The 27,182-nt window shown below is 37.3% G+C and overlaps 1 protein-coding gene across 2 annotated transcripts; it reads left to right on the top strand.

Annotated features, from left to right (window-relative positions):
- Positions 1 to 2,029: 2,029 nt before the first annotated feature.
- DLGAP2_1 (Disks large-associated protein 2) lies at positions 2,030 to 26,711 on the top strand. 2 transcript variants are annotated; one of them, XM_051213907.1, is made up of 13 exons: positions 2,030 to 2,108; positions 2,147 to 2,193; positions 2,231 to 2,390; positions 2,439 to 2,843; positions 4,562 to 4,785; positions 10,598 to 10,649; positions 14,205 to 14,513; positions 14,675 to 14,988; positions 16,646 to 16,705; positions 18,079 to 18,304; positions 19,584 to 19,823; positions 22,832 to 23,169; positions 24,747 to 26,711. In XM_051213907.1, the coding sequence occupies exons 1-13, from the start codon at positions 2,078 to 2,080 to the stop codon at positions 24,921 to 24,923; spliced, it is 2,583 nt and encodes an 860-aa protein (XP_051073506.1). In that variant the 5' UTR covers positions 2,030 to 2,077; the 3' UTR covers positions 24,924 to 26,711. The 2 variants fall into 2 exon arrangements, with proteins under 2 accessions (XP_051073506.1, XP_051073507.1); XM_051213908.1 differs by having other exon boundaries at positions 14,205 to 14,988; positions 24,747 to 25,616.
- The last annotated feature ends 471 nt before the right edge of the window (positions 26,712 to 27,182 follow it).

The following is a 27,182-nucleotide window of genomic DNA, read 5'->3' as shown; positions in this document are numbered from 1 at the left end:
GTAATTATGGTCTACTATGATATTAGTACTACTCTAATAATAGGCTTAATCCTAAAGTTGCACATTTGTCATGACGTTACTGCATAATCTATAAGATCTTACATGCCAGTCACTTCATTGTCTACACCAACTCATCGCGTTGTAACAATCACCAAATGTATGATGGAGAACAAACATAGGCCTTCGGTAGATCAATATATTTAATATGAGTAAAAAATTATGTTACAACACTTGAGATTGACCACGCTTGCAAGGCCGAGTCCGATCAATTCGAATTCCTTCAATTTCTTGTTCCCGCCTTCTCCATAGTTGGGTTTTTCTCCGCGTTCAGTGTTGGATACCTATCTTCCCAGTTGTCTCGTGTTCAGCTTTGAGGGTTGTGTGGTTACGGCCCGATGCCCCACGAATTCACTTGTTGAAGGTTAGTGGTTTTCTCATTAGTTTCAGAAGGGCTTTATAAAATGGATTTTAAGTATAATAGGGATGCCGATTGATGTGCCTGTTAGGTAAATTGATAAACCTTTAAAGAGGACGTGAATTTACACATTATCACACAACAGTTCCACAAGTGTTACTGGCAAAAATTACACATGTTATGATGGCTGTGTACGCAGTAGTTTCTCAAGTTCTACATCTATGGTGAGCGATGAAAGTTTTCAAGTAACAGTCATTATTTACGTTTCCCTCCTATTCTTTACATATTGTAACTCAATGAAACTATGAGGAGAGATACAAATGATTGCAGTATGTTACGACTGATCTATGAAGATAGTGTCCAGTAAAATTTTTTGGATTTTTATGCCAAAACTCTAAACGCAGTAAACCATGGAAATAAGCGTACTCATCTTATTCCAAACAAGCCACTTTACACTCACATTTTACTTAGCCATATCAAAACTGGGTGGCTGAGAAGTGACTCCAGAATGATCTGAAGATAAAGAACAGTGTTGAACTAATGTATATCATAACATGACAATACGATCGAGCACAACGTTGACCGTAGGTTAAATAAAAAATAAACCGATAAAGCATAACAAGTCGGTTACAACAAGCGAGTACAAGAAACTAATGAAAAAATTTCTGAAATGTTTTATGTGATTTGCCCGAGCAGTTGAGGAATATTTTGACAAATATATTAAGTCATATTAATGTGATAGTAAGGATTACAAAGATTTCCGTTTTGAGTACTTTACGTTAGATATTTTGCAAAAATTAACTCCGCAGTATTGTTTGGTCTACAATGCTAATTTATGCCAATGATGCCAACATTTATTGATAAGTAATAGAGGATGCATGTGCACTCCAGGCTGAGCTAGATCTTCTGGCCGGCTAGTCTAGATTGGGGGAGATACGGACTTGAAAATTATGTTTAGGTTGAAATTTTATGTTTAATAGGCAAATGGGATAGCTTGAAAAAAGAAAAAAGGACAACTATCGATGCAAATCAGGATTTCCGAGGACTACTGTGCACACTATGCCTCTATTGGTCAGATCTAATTCTGTCTTAGTGTAGATTATAATGTGTTCTGTGAATATCTAAAATAGTAATTTACTTTGGACCAAATAAAGCTTTCATTTATCGTTTGACTACGATAAGAAAGCTCAGGAACATAGTAGGCTAGTCCAAGTGCCAAGAATGGAGTAAATATCCATATAATAGAGATTTTGTGGTGTTTGAACTTAGAGGTAATCAGTTCAAGAGAACACTAGACACTCAGAAATTTACTTGAAGAGGATTGATACTGGAAGTTGTTTATAGAGGTTTGAATAAGACCTGAAATCAATCTGGTGATGAAAAATTTCACATTGTTGTTGCCTGCGGATCGTTCTGTATATTGTTTTTTATTTTTCCTACTCTAGGAAGGTTTTGAGAGATGTTGCTTAACTTTATAATCTTCTGTATCATATGAATCATCATATTGCTAGGTAGGGAAGGCCCAGGATCGTTCTTGGATATCAAGGCACTCATGAAAAGTCGGCAGTTTAAGAACCAACAACCACGGAGATATTGGATATTGGACCCGTAGCGCTGCTTTCAGTTCTGTAGAAGCGTGTGCTTTTTGTTTCTGTGGATGTTATGCAAGGGGACAATGAGATCAGCGTTAAAGGTAAGCTAAGAATCATCACAATTCAGTTTAATGATCAGATGACCGCTGTATTACTTCCAACCGACGTAACCTACTGCAGTCTGAGGTACGAAAATGTAGTTTTTTATAATGGCTTAACATAGGTTGTGTCTTTCTTTACACCAGTGGCAGATAAATTGAGATTGAAAGACAGTCAGTCTATTCATAGGCCGCGTCTTGATATTGTTGAGGAAAAGCCACGGACTAAGACTATAGTCGTCAGACTGAGCTCTCCGGGGATGTCAGAAGGCGTACAAACGTTGGGTAAATTAAATAACTTCTCGTCCAATAAACTTAAAATCCACCAAATAGATCACAAAAATAGTGTGGACGTCATCACTACATTTCTACCGATGAAAACTAAGGCCATGTCATCAATGAGCAGTTCTATCGTTACAAATGGGTCTGTGCCACACCAAGAGTTAGTACCTAATATTCTGCCTAAGGACACAAACACAAAAAGACCTTCAGTACCGTGTGTTTCATCGAATACACCGAATCGAAAGTCACTGTTTAGTAATTTGATACGCAGACTTTCAACCCCGCGAAACAAAATATCTCGCACTAATAATTCTTCTGTTCTGTTAACTAAGGGTGAGACAGGTATGTCACGCAGCGACTCTGGATCAAGCAATCCTAGTCCACGGAAGTTACGTAGGTGGTTCACAAAGCGTATGTGGAAATCCGCAAAACTGTCTGATCAACTTCATGAAACACGTAAGTATAGTTTTTTACATCCTTGGTGGATGAAGACTTTGAACTTTTTTGCATACTATCATACTCCTCGTAAATCTATCATTTCGAACAATCTTGTTTTTAGTGTAATAGTTATAAAAGTCTGTAACAAAATTGCTGAGGTTTGTTGTCTTGGCAGATACTAACGCAGGACTTCACACTTCATGTTTAATTGTTCCCTTTTATAATAGAGAAAAAAAGACATTTCGTAGCGCAATGACATGTACTCATTTTTCACGGGTTCTCTTGCAGAACGCTTACAATTGTCAGTACTTATTTTTCCCATTCCTACTTTGCATATTACTGGATGTTTATTAGTCGAGTGAGGTATCACTGATAAAAAGACCATTTAATTAAGATGTTCATGCTAATCAGTTTCTGAACCATGTTTGCTGTCGGTTCACTTGGAATCCTAGCTGTCAATAAAAAAAATACAATTCACTATCCTGGTGTCAAAAAGTACCTTTCAGCTACTTTTTCAGTGGATTAGACCACTGATAGCATTATCAATTATTAGTTCTTGAGATTTAGATAATTAAGGTTACTAATATTGGTGATGTCCATCGTTAATGTATGGATTGTTCGAAAAAGCGCGATTAATAGTAATGCTAACATGTTTCTGACCTAGTACGAGACACCTTTCCTGAGGTTTCTAATAAGAGTAATGTCGTTATGTTATCTGATATGTTCATTTAACGGTGCAGCCTTGTCTATGTTGCATCCTCCATTAGCGCGTTTTACAGGAACTAAACAGCAATATCTTAATGTCGCATCATTTCTTCGGTTATCAATAGAAATAGGAATTACATTGCTAGGGATGTACAAGTCATGAGTCGCCGGACTATGCACAATAATTTTCGTGATTACTTAAAGGAAATTGAATAGGTAGCTAAGGGGTATGTTATGTCTTTTGGTGTAATCTTTAAGGGGGGTTGTTACAACCTGGTTCTTATCTGTCACTTCATGAGGGGATGAGACTAATCTGATATTAAAATGCTCATCAAGTCGTTACATATTTTCCAGAAAATATTAAGGGCAACGTGAGACTAAAGGGTTACCTTACAACTAACTTTCTATAGTCCGTTCTATTTTCATCCAAGTGCTCACTATGTTTGTTTTTGTTAGTTCGCTTTTCATTGGCGTGTCCTGTAGTGGTTTCCACGATGTTTTGGACAAGAAGGAATGAAATTTTCTGTTTTAGTCCCAGATTTGTGATGCTTTGTATCCGAAATAATCTTATTGGACAGTTAACTCAAGCGTAGGACCAATCGTCATAGGTTATTCAATCATTTTTCACAAAAAATCTAAACAAATGTTTTCTGATATATTCCTACGGATTAGTTATATGTAAGGTTCTAGAGGTGGCAATCGTATTCCTTGCCGATTCCTGTTATTGCAAATTTGTTCCTATTATCACAGCCGCTTGGTCTTGTTAATGTTCTACTCTTTACTTCTGCGTTCATTTTTCCGTCATGTATGTACTTGTGTGGGTTAACTGGATAATTACATTGATCACTCAATTGGAGTTAAATGAGTTTTATTTGTTGTGAAACTTAATTGGATATTATTTATCAAAAGTTTCACGAATTCACTTTATATAATTCAATGACTAATTAGGAACATTTGCTAAATATCTCGTTTGATGCATATATTATTTGTAAATCCTATCTTTTGATTCAATTAACTTTACTTTTCTACAGGTTGTAGCACAAATTCACAACCTTCATTAACCAGTGTTGATCCTGTTTTAGAGACCCAGTATACACACTCCACAGTTGACGACTTATCAGAGGAGTTGCAGTTGGTCACCCAAGACATTGGATCTGCTCCAGTCCCCCGTAAGCTCATATTCGCACCACATCCAATGAAATCCCCCTCACCACATTCACAAAATGTTCGCGGTCAAAATTCTAGTTATAAAGTCGTAAGTTTCTTGTCAACTCTATTTATGTGTGTGTATTCAAATTAAAGATACAAAGTTTCGTAACGGCTAACTATTCAATATTGACTCCAAGGTGTTTTATTGAATTCCCTGCGCAAATTATTTAGCCGATTAGTTATAAATGATGTACGACTTCGTAAAATATGCATTGGGCCAGGCCCCAGACGCTCTGACACCGCCGAGGTTAAAGGGAGTCTGCTCCCTCGAAATACTTTCACAAGGACACGCGTATACAACCATTGCCAGGGAAGTCCTACTCACTGCCTTCTCGTGACGGCGGTGTTGTCTACGAAATGGAGAGGACAAAAACCGAATTTCCGGCGCTTTAACCGGGTTGGTGGATATGGAGGGTACACCTAGAGGAGTTGGAAAACCCTGATTTCAAACCAATGGTGTACGTGGGCCACAGGATTCTGAACGAACAAATGGCGTATGAAGCAATCGTTGGTCACCGGCTTCCATGGGACTGCATCTCCTTACGTTGCTGTACTGCCCTGTGGATCAGACCGTTAGGTCGAAGGCTCCAGATGTGGTCCCCTAAGAAAACCACATGCTTCGGTTTGGGCACCCGGGCAGTATCACAGCCCTCACATAAATCGAATGATTTATGTGGCCATATATATTTGGTACCTTCTTGTCAGTCAGTCAGTAACAACGTAGAACTTCGTACGTACGTACATCAGTTCGAGTTGCCACACCACATTAGCACACAGATGTAGTGGTCGATTCGAATCCCGTAGTAGTAGAGGTAATAAGAGTATAAGCAGTAATCGGGGAAATTAGGGTTTGGAGATGTTATTTAAAGAGTATAATCCAGCGAAATAAATTTCGGAAGAGAAAAAAAAGAGACAAGGAAGATTCAGGAGATTAAAATTTGGGAGAGCACAAAGAGTGTATGCACCTGCGTCATTGCAAACGATTCTGAGCCATGTCATTCAGGGTCTCTAACCATCGGTTGCTATCATCTCGCGGTCCCCAACCAGGTAGTCTACACCTACCGACATGACTCAGTCCACTTGTCAGTGACTTCATGGACTTGTGCCATGTTTTGGTCTGGCCGCCCCTAGCTTTCTTCCAACCTACTCCTATACCACTGAACATCGCACGTCGAGGCAGTCGGTCGTTGGGCATACGTAACACGTGTCCCAGCCATCTCAACTGATGAAGTTTCACTACGTCATCAATTGATTTGCCATCCTTACCTAGTACCCGTTTTCTAACAACTGCATTACTTACTCGATGGTCCCACGATATACGAGCAATATTTCGAAGACACCTATGATCAAATACTAGTAACCCACGAATATCCTCTACTCTTACCGGCCATGTTTCACTGCCATAAAGTTGGACGGAACGAACTGCTGCGCAGTAAACCCGTCCTTTGGTTGATAGACAGATATCTCGCCTACGCCATAAATGACGCAAGTTGGTAAAAGCTAGTCGAGCCTTCTGTATCCGTGCTGAGATTTCGTCACACACCAGACCACAAGGGCTGATGAGACTTCCAAGATAAGTGAAGCGATCGACATGCTCAGTTACTTCACTCCCTATCATTAGTTCGGGTGCCAATGCAACTCAATCCTGAAGCAACATTTTGCATTTCAAGGGGAGAATCGCATCCCGAACATGCCTGCATTGTTTCTTAGAGTGGTCAGAAGACTCTACATTTTGTCAGCGTCTTCGCCAAATAAAACTATGTCACCAGCATATTCTAAGTCAACAAGTGAACCTCCCGGTAGAAGTTCAACCCCTGTAAATTTAGATGAGGAGAGTGTTATCTCTAAAAGTACGTCAATGACAAAGTTGAACAAGAATGGGGAGATTGGACAGCCCTGACGAGCACCACTTGAGGTAATCAATTCTGATGACAGTTCGTCATAAGCTCTCACTCTACCAGTTGTATTCGAGTAGAGAGCCTTTATAAGGTTAATGTACTTCTTTGGTACTCCTTTCAGTGACAAACGCTTCCATAGAACTTTACGATCGACAGAGTCGAATGCTGCTTTAAGATCGAGAAATACTACGATTGTGGGGCGTCTGAACGTGTGTTTGTGTTCTAGAACCTGACGTAGTGTGAATATGTGGTCTATACAACCACGTCCAGGTCGAAAACCAGCCTGATTTTCTCTAGTCTGCTCTTCACGAGATTTAGTTAGGCGTCGAAGTATTATTGAAGCTAATATTTTAGACACTATATTTGTCAAACTGATTCCTCTGTGATTGTCACAAGAGGATTTTTGTCCTTTCTTATAGACTGGCACAATCAGTGATTGAGACCAGTCAGATGGGATTACGTCCAGTTTCCAAATTCTACCTAAGACCTCAGTTAATCTCACTGCTAATACTGAACCATCATCCTTAAAAATCTCAGGAGTAAACCTGTCAGGGCCTGCTGCTGTCCCTCGCTTCAGATTTCCTATGGATTTTTCAACTTCGTAAAGAGACGGAGGACCTACATTAACTTGCCATTCAGGTTGACTAGAGATCGTGGGAAACCGAAGTGTGGCTGAAGGCCAGTTGAACTGATCCCTAAAGTGTTCTGCCCACCGATCCAATCTCCTGGATTGAGAATGTATAATATGTCCATCTTTCTCTGAGTGTTTCGCTAACAGTCGGTTTCCTAATACCGGTTTCCTTAACAAGTCTGAACAATTGTCTGCTATTACCTATTGCCGCTGCCTTTTCCATCTCTCTTGCTTTCGCTACCCACCACTGTTCACGATCATTGCGTAGACTTCTTGTCAGCTTGCGCTTAAGCTGACTCCGCTCTTCATTATGTTCAGAGCCAGGTGGAATGAGTTTCTGAGCATCTATCAGTGCGATAGATGCTGCTGAGATCCAGTGTTTCTCCCTAACCTTGTGGTTTACCTTACTAGCAGACATCACTGCTGCTTCCACAGCTTTTCGGATATCATTCCATGCTGCCTCGGGGTGGGGATCACATACATGGCTGCGTAACTATTTTCCTAGTTGTTCCTGAAATATACTCTTAGCTTGACTATCATCAAGTAGGGCCCTAGGAGGTTGACTTGCAGCGTCTTTCCTACGTCCAGTAAGACGCAGACAGGTACGCGCTCGTACTAGAGCATGATCTGAATCTAAGCATGTACTCCAGAATGAGCGACAGTCTTCTGTCGAGCCCCTCCATCGGTGGCTGATAGCGATGTGATCTATTTGGGTCCAACGTTGGGACGAATTAGGGGGTCTCCATGTTAAAAGATGTTTTTCCTTATGCTTAAAGTTAGTATTTGCAAGGAACAGGCGGTTTTCTGAGCATAGCTGCAACAGACGGTCGCCATTATCTGTTCTTTGAGCCACGATGCTATAAGATCCACCCAGGTGTCTTTCCCTATCGCTTAGTTTACCTACTTGAGCATTAAAGTCACCGGCCATTATTACTACATCCGAACGCCTAGCTTTAGGGAGAAGGTCGGAGAGCTTTCTGTAAAACTTATCTTTTACATCATCTGAGCTGCAGTCAGTGGGAGAATAGGCAGAGACGACGAAGAGGCAACGACGAGTGTCCCTATCTTTCTGGGTCCTTACTGTTCCGTTCAGTTGGACAGCGCACAAACGACTGTCTACTGGGATCCACTCTAAGAGAGCTAGTTCTGCCCTAGGACTCAATGCTATACCTACGCCGGCGAGGCCGCGGGAAGCAGAATCTGGGCTTCCAGATACACGAAGTGTGAATCGGGTCGGTTCTTTATTTTGGTATGGTGAGGTCAAATAGATGACGCTACTCGGTTCCTGTATGCGCGTTTCGGAGACGCAGCACACATCGATGGCGCGGGATTCTAAAGTCCTAACTAAGGAAGCCTGTTGTCCTATTTGGCACAGTGTTCGGACGTTAAAAGCTCCTACGTGTAGTTTAGAGCGTGGTTTCAGGAGACCAGGAATAACGTTCCGCGTACTCGAATCGTTTGCCCTAGCAGTGCGAGATGATAAAGAGACGTGAGAAGGTTTAGTCATGGAGATAAGAGAGGTATTAGGAGGTGTAGGAAGGATTTGAATGTGACCAACATGTTCTCGTGTGCTGTTACGGGTATGAGGGCTGATATCACTTCCCGGCTGCCCACACCGTAGAAGGGTATTTCTTGAGGAACCTGAAAAGGAAATCGGATTAGTGTTGGTCTTAACGACCTGGGAGCGTGACCGCAGTGCCCAAGGGACAACTGCTTGAGGCTGGTCGCACACGGCCTTTTCGTGGAAGGTTTTTAACGTGTTAGCTCCGTTCTTCTAAGGGCCTTACCGCCGGAGACGGAAATCTGTGAGGTAAGGTGAGGTGTGACATTTTTAGGGTCGACCTTTTCTAACCCCACCCCTCCTTGTGGGAAGGCAGCATCGCTGTCATGCTGGTTGTCCGAGGGAAACACCTTACTGCTGTCACACCCCTCTACAGTCAGCAGTACGACTTCGCCCTCAGACCTTGAGTTGCTGCTTTTAGTCTTACCGTTCTCCAATCGACCTGCCTGGGATGGTAGAACCTACAGGAACATGTGTTCCAGCCAATATAGCTCGGTTGGGTCATCACGATAGGCAAGCCCGACCACCGCGTCAAGTTAGCAGCTTCGGTCGGGGTACCTTCTTGTACCATTGTTTATGTGTTTAAATGAATAAATAGGGACTAGACAACGGAGCACGCTTACGAGTGAAATATGTCCCCACATCATTAAATAAAACTAAGTTTAAATTGGCATCCGAACGAGTGGGAAGATCTACCACATTTTGGTAACCTAATGATAAAATAAAGCTACAATCATATGAATTAAAATCGCAACATGTAGTTGTAGGTGAACCATTAAAGGCAGTAACAGCAAATTCAGTGGATTCATCAGCGATACCCAGAGTGCAGATGATGTGCAGTTCAGAGTCATGTAAGTGTTGGTAGCATAAACGTAATCGTATTTGTTCAAGTGTTTGGCATCTTGAAGTTAAATAGTCGATAAAGTCGTTTGAAACTTAAAATATGCTAAATTAGATCGACACTAGTTCACATTTACAGATGTAGCTACGCCACCGCCACACCTTTTCTTATTACTTGATCGATCCTGACGATAAATGTTACGACCTTGTAACGATTTTAAACAATCGTCGTGTAAATCATTTAACCAGGATTCTTGAGTTGTGATTACAGCACCATTATGAAACATATTTGGACCCAATAGTAGTTGGAGATAGTCCATTTTGCCAACTAGTGATCGGCATTTGGAAGTTAACAGTTCGAGAATCGACATCTGATTCATGTTCATTCTTTTCAATACATATTGCCAGACACTATGATGTCTCTGGTTGTATTTTGTAAAGCGGTAAGTCGTAAACTTCTTATATGCACTTGAATAGGTTATGCGTTTTGTAATCACGTACACGTTTCTCTACTTCTTAAAATAATGAGTGGACGCGGTAAAGGTGAAGTTCGTAGTAAGGCTAAAACAAGGTCAGCCCGTGCTGGTCTTCAATTCCCTGTTGGTCGTGTACATCGTCTTCTTCGCAAGGACAATTACGCTGAGCGAGTTGGTGCTGGTGCTCCAGTCTATCTAGCTGCAGTTCTCGAATAAATAAAAAATCATAATGTGTTAAAGTAAATAAAAGAGATAACTTGTTGAAATATCTAGTAGTAGCAACAGGTAGCCCAGATATTCCATCAGGCCGACAGTTTATATTAATCTAGCACAAATAAAAACAATTAGTAGTAAAACATTTACATTCTACAATAATCAAATAGTTACCCATAAAACAGCATTACAGCTTGGTCATGAAAAAATGTTTGGTTCTTATTGTGTATATTTTCTAGGCTCAAGATACTGGCGTTGATTACAACATCCATGTTTCCATGCAATCTGAACGTGAGTTGAAACTTCCATGTAGTTCTTTTCATTTTTCTTTGGCAAAAAGTGAATTATGACCTGTTCACCTCCATTTATACTTTTTATGACGTATGAACCTATTGTTTGTCACCATCCACCATGAGACTGCATCTCGTAACGTTGCTCCAATGCCTTGTGGATTAGACCTTTAGGTCGAAGGCTCGGGATCTGGTCCCCTAAGGAAGTCACCTGCTTCGGTCTGGGCACCCGGGCAGTATCCCAGCTCCTACACAAATCAAATGATAACTACTACTGGCAAAATTACTTTTGCTTCAACGCTCATTCAGACGAATCATTTGATAACATTCGTTTCTATTTCTTTTGCACTACATTACTTATCTACTCCCTTTTATTCTCATCCTGCGTATTTTTCAACATACACAGCAGCTAGCCTATGGTGGAAACCCTGTTCTATCGAAACGATATGGAGTCACCGACTGGTCGAAAGTTGAATGCTACCACCAACTACGAATACTGAACCAGTCTTCCTGAAACCACACATCCATTCAAACAGACCAATCGGGACTTGTTGATCACAGGTCATAACGGTGACTGTCTACTGTAACTTTGCGTAGGCTACAATCTGTTTTCGGCTAGCACTGACTTCCGGCACAGTCGTCGCCGATGTGCCACCTGACGCTCTCCTTCTGCGTCTCAAGTTTGGACTCAGATTGATCACATCGTGATCAGCTATCTCTGGCATAGTTGTGTACAAGACTACCTCTCCTTTTGGATTACCTATCTGGACTCTGATCATGACCTTGTTTGCGTTAATCTTATGTTTCAATGGCCAACAAGCTCATCGTCCTAAACGGACCAATGTCAGCAAATTGGTTGCAGCTGCTGTTGCAACTAAATACCAAACCCAGCTAGGTTTAAGGCTAGCTACTAGCCCATCGAGCAGCATAGATAAGTATTGGCTACAGTTGCGTGATACCATGGAAACGGCGAGTGAAAAGCCGTTTGCAGCTTCGCGAAATGTCCTGCTTATAAGCACTGGGTTTCTACAGGCTCCTCACAACTCATTGAAGCACGTCGGTCTACTCTGAGTGGCCGCGAGTTTGACCATAAATGGAGATTGTTACGTAATGGATTTGTGCGAAGCTTGCATAAGGACTGAAAAGCCTGGTGGTTGGAGCGTGCCATTGAGTCTAAAGTAGCAGCTGCATCTGGTAACTACCGTAAGTTCTTTCAACCCATCCGAGTCACTGGCAGCAAGTAGTTTGGTGTGTGTGAAACAATCTGTGAAGATGAGATAATGCCATTCAACAACATCTACCGACGTCGGACGATAGACAGAGTTTTTCGAAAAGTAATCCAACTGGTCTGCTGTCCCGGCAACTTCGGTCAGACGTTCCTGCTCTCCATGACCGGTGATGACTGATCCACCTAACGAGCCGGAACTCCAACCCCTAAAGCGCCACATGTCACCAGACCCAGATGACTTAACTCATGCCCTTTTATAGATAGTGGCAGGTTATTGAACTGATGGTTGTTTGCGAAAATTTGAGAATTAGAGTGTCCCAACCTCGCGTCGATGAGAGCAGTTTTGCTCTATGATTGTGAAACCTGGCCTCTCCGAGTTGAGGATGTTAGACGACTCTGTGTTTGATCATAGTTGTCTCCGAAGGATTGCTGACATCCAATAGCAACATCGTGTTAGTAATGCAGAGGTTCGGCATCGTGTGTTCGGGCGCAGAGACGATAATGCAATTGGTGTCACCTTCTTGAGACACCGACTTCGGTGTCTTGGACATATTCTACGAATGTCGTCCCAGAGAATTCCTCGTCGTGCATTATTTGCCGACGCTGGGACTGGTTGCAAAATGCGGAGAGATGGTCAGTGTATGACATGGTGTCGCGGTATGAAAGAAAGATGTACAGGACTGGCTTCTGTTGGTCCTTCACGACTCCCTGGTTGGAGTCCTAGAGATTGTGCAACATAATGGCTTGAGTTGTTATCAAACATGGTTCAGAATAGAAACAAGTGGCGATGCTGTTGTAACTTTCTTCATAAAAGCGAACGTAACTTTAACTAGAAGAATTCTTTCTGGTTGTACCTTTGCTAACTGAACTACTTCTTTTATTATTGTTTCACTATCATACACCAATTTCTGTTCGTTATTGTTCTCTTTTTCTTTAACACACTTTACATTCTCTATCTTCACACTCTCATCGTTATTGTGTGGCGCATATGCATTTGGTGCCTCCTTGTGCCAATATTTTTGTGTTCAAAGAAATAAATGTAGTTTTTTAATCAGTAATTATGCAAATGAATTGATAATAACCAAGTAAGGCTCAGGCGTAACTATATTGGACAGATTTTCTTTATTTAGATGAATAGTCAAACTACCTAAAGTTAGTGTTGGTTGGGGGAAATATTTATGAAAAGTCGTATGTATCGGTTTTTCATCGTTATTGATGTCTTTCCACTTGACCCAGATGGCTTAACGTTTGACCCCTGGGCTTTTTGAAACTATACAACTTCTCTAAATTAACGTTTGCATTACTATTTCGTCAACTAAGGCTTTATCCACCTTAAATTTCATCATTCTTCGTTCGACCTTGGATAATAGGACCTAAAATGGAACGCCTTATAGTCAGTACAACTCGGTTAGGTTGTATTAAGAAGGATTATCTACTACCACGTAAAGATGTGTATAATACTGAAAATGATTCGGAAAATGTATTGTCATATTGTACCTGAGTGATGTTAGAGTTTTAAATGTCTGTCAGATTCTAGGAGAGATACTTTTATGACAGTCACCGTACTTAATGTATGGTAAGGGTTCAGAAGATTCAAATCTACTGATTTACTCGCAAATATAACTCCTTATTATTCTCGGGGTAGTAGGGATCATAAGCGCCGATTATAAAAGTTAGCCAATATCCTAACCGGTCGCTAAATACCCTAGTACGGCCGAGAGTGGGGAGAGATAGCTCTCCCTCTCTAAATGCTCTCGCATGGCCACGTGCATACAACCACTGTCAGGGAAGTCCTACTCACTGCCTTCTCGTGACGGCGGTGTTGTCTACGAAATGGAGAGGACAAAAACCGAATTTCCGGCGCTTTAACCGGGTTGGTGGATATGGAGGGTACACCTAGAGGAGTTGGAAAACCCTGATTTCAAACCAATGGTGTACGTGGGCCACAGGATTCTGAACGAACAAATGGCGTATGAAGCAATCGTTGGTCACCGGCTTCCATGGGACTGCATCTCCTTACGTTGCTGTACTGCCCTGTGGATCAGACCGTTAGGTCGAAGGCTCCAGATGTGGTCCCCTAAGAAAACCACATGCTTCGGTTTGGGCACCCGGGCAGTATCACAGCCCTCACATAAATCGAATGATTTATGTGGCCATATATATTTGGTACCTTCTTGTACCATTGTTTGTGTTTAAATAAATAAATAAAAGTGTACAATTGCTATTGTCAATTAATGTTTCAATAATAGTTTTGATATTCTTTATTTAATGTTTGTTTCGATAGGCATTCATACATTTAAATCTTCGTACTTTTGTTTTATTCACTAGTTAATAATATCAGAATGGATACTGAAGTCAAAAACTCCCCAAACTGTTCACCATCTTCTCTATTTTGTACCACTGGCATTCATTCGCCGGTGACCAGTTCCCCACTACTTTCTGCTGTAACACGTGAAAATAGTGTACGTTCTGTTGGAAACGAAATTCATCATTTTGGAGTACCATTTAACCATGACATAAATAACATTGAGCCAAATAATCTTCGTCGATCAGAAGCGTTAATTTCACAGTCTTGTGCAAAACTCCCACAATCTGTAGCGTCCCAGTATCGCACATCTCCTTTGACCGTATGTAGCTGTAAGTTCTGTGAGTGGTTTCTATACCAATTTATACTTATCAGTTAGAACGTTGGGTGACATACATTTTCTGTGTAAAGTACGGTGAGCAATACAATCAGAATTTTCCCAGTTGGTCTATATTTTCCTCTAAATTTAAAATAGAGTTATTTTTTATTTCAGATACACCCAGTTATCTCAGCGCATCAGTGGCAGCGTTCGGTTACAGTAAATATTACTCAGCATCAAAATCAATTCATAATCTAGTCCATACGGAAAATTCTCCTTTAGTAATTCAGCATGCTGTTGGACATAAGCTATCCATTGCCCGTTCTCATAGTGGGACATCAGATATTAAAAATGAAGTAGTTACTTCTGCAATTCCAAGTACAGTGACAAATACTTTCAGTGAGAAAAAGTCGCGAGTTGTGGGAAATATGTGTGGAGATGCTGGATCTATTTTAGAGGATTCCCAATTATCTTGTCGTCGAACTGAGGTATTTTTACTAGTTTTACATTGAGTTAATAGATTTGCTTTACAACACCATTTCCTTCGGTAACTAAAGTGACATCAACTCAGTTCACACTTATGATAAACAGTTTGATGATAAATGTCTCTGCATTGTTACTCAACATAACATTCAGTTGCTGTAGTTGTTTGTTGACACATGACTGAGTCCAAAATAGTTAAGAGAGGTCAGTTTATGATTAAGTGCTATGTAATAAAATATAGTTGCATCAAATTCGCGTCTAGGTGCCTTTATGAACTTTGGTTGTCATCATACATGATTTACAGTTGATTGTTGTGTTTGCTATAATGTAACTTATAGATGTAATTCGAGGAGTTCTGGTGAGAAACTGTGACAGGTGTGGTTGGGCGTGAGACAATGGAAGATGTTCGTGCGATACCGTGAATTTTGACTGAAGTTAAACTCTCACACCATCGGATCCCAGCATAGTGGTCTAGAGGTTTGTACCCAAGGCTGGAGCTCCTTGGTTTGATTCTTGGTAAGGCCATGATTGCAAACATCTGAGGAGTCCCATATTTGGAGAAAATGACTTCAGTGCTTGGTAGTTTTCAGTGGTAGTCTGACTGAAATCAGTCTGCGATGTGAACTATAAAAAGATTGATAAAAAAAGATCTTCGCTCGAAATAAAATGTAGGAAGTGAAAAAGCAACTATGATAACCAGAACTTAATAGTGTTAAGGAACACAGTTCAAACGACAATACAACAAACATAACTTCCATTCCTCTCAGAAGTACACTTTGTAGTTTATATTGAACACATAAGTGAGTTTCGAATCCATCACTACTGACTTTGATTTCCTACTGTCCTTATGTTTTCTGATTTATAAAACACCATTCATGGAGTTGTTGTAGACTAACAAATGCTAAATCAACTCAACTATGATTCATTTGAGGAGAAATGTATAGAACTGTCTCGCTCTGATCGTTTTTACTTATTCGCAGTATCGCTAAACAAAGCTGTACATGATAGTTGCTAGAACGTTGTGGGTAAATTGTATCGTAGCCTCTAAAGTCGATATTTAAAGATGATATTGTTGGTTGAACCGTAGTCTTTCAATGTACTTCACGATTACTTACAGGGTGTTGTCACTAAATGTGAAGAGTCTTTTGGAGTGTATGTGAGGCAAACTTAAAGCCGTCGAAAATCTTCACCTCGAAGAGGTCAGGTTCCTTAGACATAAATCAGAACTACTCGCTTCTCGGGGTTTACACTTAACACTTTATTGTAAATTTGATATTTCGATGTTGCTAAAGACGATTTGTAGTATCATAATTCTCTCTCCCATCATGTCCTTTGAAGTAATCAGTCTGCACCATCTCTATCGATAGCTAACTTTGAGAAGAACGACGAAAATGATCAACCTAAATCATGAAAGTAGAAACGAAACCTCAAAATTCCAAGTTTTCTTTCGTATTCGATCAAAGACTAGCGCTTCCGACGAGTTTCACGCTAAGATCGTACAACTACTCAGTGCTCTCTAAGTATAAAAGTTCAGCGTTTATTTCACTGTACTAGGATTTTGAACAGTTTATGGTTTTCCTAGAATGTTGTCTTTATATGCAACGCCAACATTTTATAAAAATAATATTTTCTAACTTTGTATTTATTTTAAATCTTATTTAGTCTGGTCGTGATGGCGTTTGGAATGGTAGCACAGAAAATGTCAAGTTGAGAAGAAAGAGGGTAAGCATTTGCGGTCAATGCATACTGTGTAATTATTATGTGGCATAATGAAATTTTCTGTTTTAAAGTCCTATCCCAGGTTTACTTAGGAAGAGATAAAGAACTGTTAAATAGTCAAGTTCACATGCATTTTATTTGTTGAAACTACCAGTTATCTTCCTCTCTGTGTGTGCGCGTGTATGTTAATATGTCCGAATTCGCGAAACTTCATATCGTGTTCATTGTTTAGCTGTGTTATAGAAATATGTTTTACTATGCGTTAAAAATATACTAACAAAGAAATTCAGTATTGGCGCCACTTTAAGTGGTGAAGTTTTAATTGAACAGCTTCGGTGAAATAAGAGATTTGTACGAAAGAAGGTTTATTTGCTTTTGTCGGTAAACGCTAACCAATAACTTTCAATGGAATGTGTTTGTGATATGGATTATACATTCTCTCATTAGTTAAACTTCTGATTTCAGACAGTACTACAACAACGGTTCAGTTTTATAATGATATGCTTGGTTGCAAGCTTATTTGTTTATTTTAACACATAGATATGGGTACAAGGAGGCACCAGATACATACATCACATAAATCTCATTAGATTTGTGTGAGGGCTGTGATACTGCCCGGGTGCCCAAACCGAAGCATGTGGTTTTCTTAGGGGACCACATCTGGAGCCTTCGACCTAACGGTCTGATCCACAGGGCAGTACAGCAACGTAAGGAGATGCAGTCCCATGGAAGCCGGTGACCAACGATTGCTTCATACGCCATTTGTTCGTTCAGAATCCTGTGGCCCACGTACACCATTGGTTTGAAATCAGGGTTTTCCAACTCCTCTAGGTGTACCCTCCATATCCACCAACCCGGTTAAAGCGCCGGAAATTCGGTTTTTGTCCTCTCCATTTCGTAGACAACACCGCCGTCACGAGAAGGCAGTGAGTAGGACTTCCCTGACAGTGGTTGTATGCACGTGGCCATGCGAGAGCATTTAGAGAGGGAGAGCTGTCTCTCCCCACTCTCGGCCGTACCAGGGCATTTGGGGGCTACAGCACTACTGTAAACTGGTACATGTGTGATGTGCTTCTTCTATGGCCTGTGTATCGTTCTACCAAGAGGATTTCCACTTGTCGGCGAATATACATACGTTTGCACAATCATGACACCAACTATGATATACTTTCTATCACCACCTTGGTTCGCAGCTTGACTTTGTCCTAGTTAATTCGAACACATTAAAATTAGTCAGGAGCAAGTTCTTCCATTTTTAAACCACTACAGTATTTCATCTTCTATAATACGTAAACTTTACTTGCCCCCTAATTTGTATACTCGTTCCCTAAGTGACATTTTCCACTGGTTATTTAAGTTTGTTTGTATGATTTTAGACAACTAGTAACACCAATAACACTGATGATCAAGAACATTGGAATCGATCTTCACTCATTATGTTGGCAGTCGCTCATGCTAGTCCTCGTGGTCGTGTTATAACTCCCACAACTGCACTAAACAAACCTTTCTTTCCAAGCTTTTCAGATTCCATCACTGCTTATAGCGAGGTAAATGAGAGTAAGGGAGAGCTCAATACTTCAATACAACATAAAACGGAATTAGGTGAATATATGTCCTATTTTTTGATGACATTTTAATAGTACAGTTATTTTCTTTAAAAATGATTACTGTAAATGGCAGTAGATAACAGTTGCGTTCTTTAGAGTAACTTTTGTGTATATCCTATGAAATTAAACACGGGTTTCAGGTTTTGTGAAAAACAACACAAAATCTTTACATACAACTGGCCAATAAGTAACGAGTGATAATATTTCTTAGTTGTTCAAAATTTGTTATTGATTGAGATCATGAACCGATTGATGTTAGACCACCATTGAAAACCTGGAAGTACTGGACAGTCGTTTCGCCCTATTGTGGGACTCGTCAGTAGTGCGCTTCCACGAGTACGATCAATTCACATCGAATATGTGAATTTGCGAAAGGTGTTTATAACATGTCTCCATCATGTCCTAAGCTTTTATGATCCTATCTATATAAGATCGGCCAGTGATTTATATTAAATTTTCTCAAGAAATCCTTAAAGGTATTTGATAGCTATATTCCTTTCAGTGTTTTATATATTATTTTCTTCGTTCAAAAAAGTGACTAAAAGAGTGTAGCAACTTGTCTTTTCGATTAGTTTTTCCTCATGCCAATCAAGTTTTGGTGTATTGGATAAAATAACATTACAAATTCAAAAGTTCTTACTGAAATAGTTACGAATGATTTACAAAGTAATTGAAAGATAGACGGAGTGGACAAAGTGACTACTATTTACAGGTATTGATTCATAAATGAATGAAGTGAAATACATAGTTATAGAATTGATATTTTGCATTGTGTAAGTGAATTAGTAAAATTTTCAATCAGAAGTTGACTATTACCAACAATCACATATTGTTATTGTTATGCAACAAGAAAAAGAGAATAATTTATATTAATTTGTGATGTGCACACTTGTTCCCAATACTACTGGTTCATTTGCAACATTTCAATTTATATTTTTTGTCCAATTACAATTATGCCGCGTTGTATATACAAAAGAAATCATTAATGGGTTGTAAATGTGCTATGATGTAATTTCGAATTATCCAAGTTTTGAGATTGAAGTTCGATTTAGTTCTCACCTACTGTTGTTTACTCTCAAATGCATAATCACTTGCTAATTGTTGAGTATGTGCTACGCTATGTATCTTATATTGTAATGTTTATCTTTTTTACTAGTTGATAGTCGATTATTTGTCTAAAAAAACTATTAGTCACTTTCAAATATTGTTTTTTTTTTAAAATTTTTGCTTCATAACTAACTAAATGGACTAATCACATTTTTATTTTCTACAAGTTGATACACTCAGTAGCAGCACTGAACTATCATTTGAAGGAAATTCATCTGTAATAATTAATTCTATCAAAGACAAGCAGTCACTCAATACTGATTATACAACGTTGTCAAATCAATCAGAAATTAAAGTAGATGGGAATTTTTATCTTCAACAAGTAGATCAAACAGAGAAGGAATTATTGAATAAAGTTTGTGAAATTGAAACTGATCTTAATAATGAAGTTGATTTGAATGATGAAGGTAATGGTATCATATAATATAACAATATAATATTATTATTATTTTCGATAATGTCTGTATGTACAAGTTATATTTTGTTTATGCATAAATTTAGCTGTGATTTGTTCTTTTATTCAAGATGAACGGATTCTATTTAATGAAAGGAACGTATTTTATTATCTATCCTTCCATTCTTTAAGTAGTTAGTTGGATATTTCATCAATAAATTCAAAAGTCTTCAATAATTTGAGTTATAATTCAGTGTATCTTGTTAAAAAATAGTCAAGGTAATAGGATTTAGGACATGTGCTAAACATTTAGTTGCTAACATAATGGTGATTTTCAGGTCAAAAGAATAGTCTTGTGGAAACCAGGCTCTCTGAGCTATGTGTTATAATCAAAAACTTTCATTATCCTTCTAGATGACATCAGCAGCACAAACTTCTGATAAAAGTGAGCCATCAAAATTTGTTTTTTCCATGTCGAATTCGATTGGTGGTTATTAATGCTTATACTGTTATTTTGTGAACATTTGTTTTGATTGTCTTCTCTCCTTACCTAATTATTGGCTCTGTACTTGTTTATCTTGTTTTAAGTTGGTTGATAATGTGTCTATTTCACTACTTACTGATCACTTATATAAGTGTGAGTCTTCTAAAAATTCTCTTTTTGTTTGTGCTACCTCTATCCAAAACTTCAGCATTTTTCAAGTCTAACGTCTCTTCATCCGTCGTTATGAGCAGAGATAATTTGTGACGTTTAGTAACTAAGACAAAGATGAAAAGGGTGGTCGTTTTGTCCACTGTAATGTTTTTCGAAGTTAAAGACTATTCGTCATCAAATGGATGGTTTGGAAAGTGTTGACAGTTTGATTAGCCATATTCTTGATGACATAAAATCGATATTGTATGTGTTAAAAACTGAATATAACATGGCAAATCTAAAACTTCAAGTGTATAGCTCAATTCTATGCAAAGTTTGTACTGTTGTTTTTGTCTACTAAGACAATGAAAACTTCATGATTAGAATAGTTAGCTCAGTGAGCATAACTTCACCGAAATTTCGGTGCTTCCTGACTATTCGAACATAAAAATAGAGGTAAACGTTGTAATTCAGTAAAAAAAAATGTCTAATAATTTAACTACTTAACATTAACACTCTCATGAACATGTTTTTAAATCTTTTCTTACTAATATGGCAATAAATAATTTTTTATACAACACATAAGTATTCTGAAATAGTTACGTGTTTCTGGAAACAGTTACAAACACATTTTTTTTATCTTAAAAGGTTTAAACTTTTTAATTGACTCACTAAAAAATCCTTTTATTATGCTAATGTTCATTTGCAATTGATCTATGGTAGAATGTATACATGTTTTTTTACTTGTATAGATTATTATTTAACTAAGTTGATATAAGAAAATTCTAGTTTACATATATTCTATCTCTGTTTACTTATTACATGAAAAATCAATTATATAAAATGTCTGTTAGCATCAGGATTTTAAAGATTCATTTCGTTTATTTTCAGTACTTTAGCTCATCATAGTATCTCATGATAACTGTTTTAAACAAAATATTCGATAGCAAAATTTACCACTAAGATTTGTAATCGGACAAATTTGATTTCTTAATTTACACTTTAAAATCATGAAATTTTTATTTACTTCCTGTTTGTGAAGTGTATATTGTTTCTTGTTCTGAAAAGCATAAAAAGTAGTGAATAGTTTGAAATTCATTAAATAGTGTTTCCTCTTTGTATCGGATCAACTGAACTATAGTTAATTTGACTATGTACTTCTGAGATGTTGGCTAACCAGTATTCGTAATAAAGCTAAATCCTATCATAGAATGTAACGATAGTAGTTCATTCTATAAGTTATTTTTCTAAATATGAATTTGTTATTATCGAAGTTCGTTTCCGAATAACTTGTCAGTATTTATTGAGTATGCATTGATCCATTCAAAGTATGTTATAAAAAGAAAGGATTTCATGATATAATTCGAGATACAGAAGTGTATTACTACATTATTGCTTTTCATACACTAAAACATGTCACAATGTTGATTGATTTCAAACAACTAAGTAATCATACCCGTTACGATAAAATTAGCTCAGGATTAAAACTATTAACACTTATTCACTTGATATTATTTTACTTGAATCTTCCCATTGATGTTTTAGGACTGAAATTGATCAGTCTCTTATTGGCATACGTGCATACTGTGCGTATGCCTCGATATTGCCTTAATTTACAAACATTATAAGCAAAGATGGATAGTAGCTAGCAGTGGAATCCAGGACGCGCGTTTCGTCCTGTTTGGGACTCGTCAGCTGGATGTACCTGCAATTATGTAGTTTCCTAGTTATCATATTACTCATGTAGTTATCTGTAAAGGCAAACAAATCTTATTGTGAAGAAAAGTATCAACTTTAGTTAGATATATTCGTGAAAAACTTGAGATAATGAGTAATTAACACAGTAAGTACGGGTCGTACTTAAGAAGAAATTGCTATTTATTTAAAGTTTCTAGAACTACCACTTACCGATACATATGAGATTTTATGTTTCGATCCGTGAAAATGTTTATGTGATTTTGTCTAAATTAGAAGACTTTGTTTGTTTGCAGAATATTTTCTTTGATTCAAAGAAGATTTTAATGTGATTTATGTTTTATGAACGAAAAAACGTAAATTTCTAAGCACCGTATGCAACCAAATTCATCAATAATTAGGTGTAAAATTGAAAATTAATTGAATTATTTGATAAAGTCCGTTAGTCTCTTAAATGAATTTTGTGGACAGATTTTTTTCCCTGTCCTGACTTGTGCGTATGTAAGATGGAATGAATTGTCAGTTTTCACAGCATAATACTTTAATTTGTCTAAAATTTTGTTGATTTGCCTATATTTCGTGCTGATCAATTATTCACAATTCGTTATTTCAAATCGAGCCAACATTAGATGGAAAAAGTAGTTAGTTGTTGCTCAACTGTCAATTCTTATTCTTTTTGTGGAAAAATTTAGTTTCTGGTCTTTTACGAACTGCTTCTGGCAAAGCGAGACTACTGATTTCTGAGAAGTTTTGTCAATTTCGTGCCTTATGCCATCAAAACCTTGCCTGGGAGAATTCAAAAACAGTTGGGGTTGACAACAATTTCGTAAATGAGCCTAATACATTAATCACTTTGGTTAGTGATTTGGATGGTTTCTGGGCTATGGTATCACTTCAAGTAGATGACATTCGTGGTTTATTCAAACAAGTGGATTCTTTACGGGCTAACAATTGGCAACCGGTTGATAACTCACTATCTGCTACGCAAAATATCTCAGTAGGTGACTCCATTTCATCAGAGAAACGAAAGGTATTATTTGCAAGCTTTTATTTAAAGATTTTTGTTACAACAGGCTTATTTCTATGTATGACTGACTGTGAACTGTGAAAGTTGGTTAAATTCTTCTATGTGCTTAGACTATTTTGGTAATGTGTCCGAATTAATTCCTAATGTTAAAAATGGAATTTATGACTAAGCACTCGCTTACACCATTTTCTATTGAGTTCAGAATCTTACAAATTAATTAGGCTTAGCCATTGATAAGTACGGAAAATAGCAGACTTGTTCAGTATTTTAGATTTATATAAAAACTCATTCGATACTTGAGTTGTATAATATCAGAAATATGTATATATAATTTGATATGACGAGGTAAGAATGACACCTTAAATCTAGGCGTTAATTCTGTTGGAGAGTGGATGACCTATAGTTGTTTGTTCAACTACCTCTAATCATGTTTATTCTTGTGCTATTTTGTAAATGAAATTGCTATTCTGTTGGAAGATAAACTTCATTCGCGTGAGCAGCCATCATTCGGTCATGTTTTATTATTATTATTATTATCAGCTTTATTCAATATTATATTTTTGATACAATATAGAATTCTCAGCGTAAAGTATTTCAACAAGTTTCCGTTTCTTTCTTCTTGGTCGGTCCTGGCGATAAATATTGAGTGATCGCCAGTTAGATGTTGGCAGTTCAGTGAATGAACATCTGAATAATGTGCATTCTTTTCGTTGTACATTGCCAGCAACCACATTGTCTCTTATTGAGTTTTTTGTAACTTTGACAACGAAAGGTTGTACACTTTTCAGAAACGCAGCAGAATAGGTTATGCGATTAATAAACATAGTGATATATTAAAACAAACAAAAATCTATAACTTGTTGAAATATCTAGATGACAGGAACAGGTAGCCCAGATGATCAAGCAGCATGTCATCTATAAATTAGCATTATATCCTTTCATTTTAACTGACGAAAATCCGTTCATAGAACGATTAAATTCTACTTCATAGTAAAGTATGGTCAACTAGTTCTTAGTTTAGACTTATTGTATTTTATGCTGGAAACGGATGGAAGATGAAACGTTATTAAAATTGCAGCGATAAATAAACAGATCAAATCAATAAAACATTACAACAATAAACATCCACACTCCCAAATCAGAAAAGAATAGTCTTAACAATTGAGGCTTTTATACCTTTTAGAAAAGCAATGATAACTGTTACAACATTGTTTACATAACCTTGTCAAGATAATAATAAAATAGTATTGTAAAATGTGTCAGTTTAATTCAAATAAGTAAGTCCTATAAGACATCAAAGATAAGAGGCCTTTAGAGGGTTCCCAGTCACTTTGTTATTTGCTTATGAAATGCAAATATCTAGATAATATTGACCTGCAACAGGCTGGAAAACTTCTTATCCTAATTTCTCTCCATATATACATATATATATTCTGTTAATCAGAAATGCTTTATTTTTTATTTTCAATACTACTTACCATTACGTAATATATCCTAAACGTTTATAATTATTCATATAGTTTACAAATTCTCTCATTGCGACTGACTTGATATTCTGTATTTTATTGTTTTTCTTTCAGTTAAATCGTAAAGTTACTAAATCCACTGTAGCTAAACAAAACAATATGATTGCTAGACAACAGGCTCGTGAACGTCTTGAACTCGCTAAACGTAATATGCAGTTAAAGAATTTGAATAATTCACATGATGATAAGTCAACATTAAGTATCACTGAAAATAAGCTTATATTTGTATAGAATTTTTATAAGATGTATATCCTTTATTTCAATATTTGTAAACTAATTTTTTTCTAAAGAAATACAGCAACAATTAAAATGAAATTGAAGTTATTTTACTGCAATATAAGTTACGGATTTCGTTGTATTGTTTAAAGTATTATGGTTTTCTTTTTCGAGCATTATCTCCCGCTTTTTTTTCAACGAATCCCTCTATATATATACTTTACATGTATTTATGTTCTTTTCATTTCCCTAGTTCCCTTATTTATTTATGTTAAAGATATGAATTAAATAATCAGTAGTGAAACAAACTTGTTAATTAAACAAACAAATTCATTTTCTATTCACCTATATTCTAGAAGCAGCTTTATATCTCTTTTCCTATCCTGTCGTGTTCGTTATATGAGATTGCCCTTCATTATTTTTCATTGTTCTAATTGTTGAACATGATTAGTCTCATGCAATTGTTCATTGTATATTCAAAGTTTGTTTTACAAAATAATCTTGCCAGTTTTCACCACTTATTGATTACTTCCAGATGGAACAAGAACAAATAATAAACATTTAAGCATTTTAACACTGTTGTATTCAGGATCTGTTTTTTTATACTAAGCAAAACTTTTTTTCATATTTTATACGTTTTTTTAAATTATCCCTATGTTTGATAAATAGGTGTGTATAAAGAATATTATTAATGTTATTATTACTATATGCCTATGTCTTATCCTCAATTGCCGACAGGCTTGTCTATTGTTGAGCTGATTTGGTTTTTACAGTTGAAATCGGTCAGTCAAACTGTTAAGAGAGAAATTTGCTTAGAGAGCCATTTTATGCAAGCAGTTGAAATAACGTGCGACAAAAAACTGTTGACCAAATTTATAACTCGTTCTTTGCTGTGATTCATATGAAATGTTGAAAATTAAACACAGGCTAAAGGATATTTTTATTAATATTTGTCTTCTTAACTGTAAATCCAACTTTGGTGTGGTGGTGTTGGGCTTGACCTAGTAATGAACTCAGTCGAGCTGTAACGTACGTATTCATGGTTAGCTTTTCAGGGAAATAAGTTTAGGCTCTACATATATATTTTAATATGTCTTTATTGATCATAATCCATATTACTTGTCTAAGCTATTTGGACGTGTGTAGAAATTCACATAACTCGCGTTTTTAAAGTTTTGTAATGTCTTGATAGGCAGGGCAAATTTGATAACTATTCAGATTAGGGAACATCACGTATGTAAAAAGTCATATAAATGAGTTTCCAATGCGTGTTTTAAATGTGCCGGAATAGGACTAGAATATTATAATTTTGGTTTAATAAAATACAATTAAAGGAACTATTTCAGAATCGTGATTATATATGGCAGAATGTATTCTGTATCTGCGATAAAAATGTGTCTTCCTATGAAGGAAAGTCCCAGGTAGGTTCATAGATTATTAAGAAAACGTTAGGTTGATTGAAAGCAATCGTAACTAAGCTATTGTGCTTCACTAGTTTAATTCAGTAATTACACTACACGCTTCCTAAAACCTAATTCATTCAGAGAGAAGACTAAAGGTGGATAGAAAGCCCTGTTACCAAAACTGAGTAAATACGTATGTAAGTCATGAATATATATAAATAATATTGAAGTAATTCAGACTAAAATATGTGAACAGTGCCCTTGACCAGATAAATCAACTTCTCATTCACAGTAAATCTTTCCATACATGTACTTCTCGCTTACCATGTGTCCTTGTGATAACCCGACCTGTCTGGCCTTAGAAGGATATTGTTATGTCCGAGTGGAGATTAAATTACAGGTAACTCCCGAGGACTATTAATGGACTAATATTCTATAAATATTCTTATTGTATAATTATTCAACAATTACATTACATATATTTATATTCCTCTTATTATAAGCTTTATTTTGGCCTATAATTTATTATTGTACGATTTACGGTTCTTAAGTTATGTTCAGTTTACTAACTACTGCCTCCCACATTCACAGCCACTTTTTGGGCTTATTTGTGTACAAATATTATTTCCTATTTTATGGTACGTTGCGGTCTGTGTGATTGATATATAAACTAAGTATGCCTGAAATAAACGATCTGCTCTGATTCTGGTCTGATCTGCTCTGATTCGGAAGCTGGTATCTTGTTCTGGACTCAAGTGGAAGGGCTCGTAGGACATAGGACCAATAAGGACACTAAACTGCCCACACCGGTTGAACGTCATTGGTTGGCCTAGTGCGAAGATTCGTATAAGTCGTATTCGGATTGGTCGAT

Source organism: Schistosoma haematobium, chromosome 1, assembly GCF_000699445.3.
Source record: "Schistosoma haematobium chromosome 1, whole genome shotgun sequence".
Lineage (NCBI taxonomy): Eukaryota > Metazoa > Platyhelminthes > Trematoda > Strigeidida > Schistosomatidae > Schistosoma > Schistosoma haematobium.
The sequence above is the reverse complement of the archived record's forward strand: the minus strand, read 5'-3'. Positions and strand labels throughout refer to the sequence as shown.

Excerpts from the sequence above, each read along its gene's own strand:
- DLGAP2_1 (XM_051213907.1), top strand. The coding sequence starts at position 2,078 with ATGCAAGGGGACAATGAGATCAGCGTTAAAG. Across the intron at positions 2,194-2,230 it reads GTAACCTACTGCAGTCTGAG|GTTGTGTCTTTCTTTACACC; the intron begins GTACGAAAATGT and ends GGCTTAACATAG. Across the intron at positions 4,786-10,597 it reads AAAATTCTAGTTATAAAGTC|GCTCAAGATACTGGCGTTGA; the intron begins GTAAGTTTCTTG and ends TATATTTTCTAG.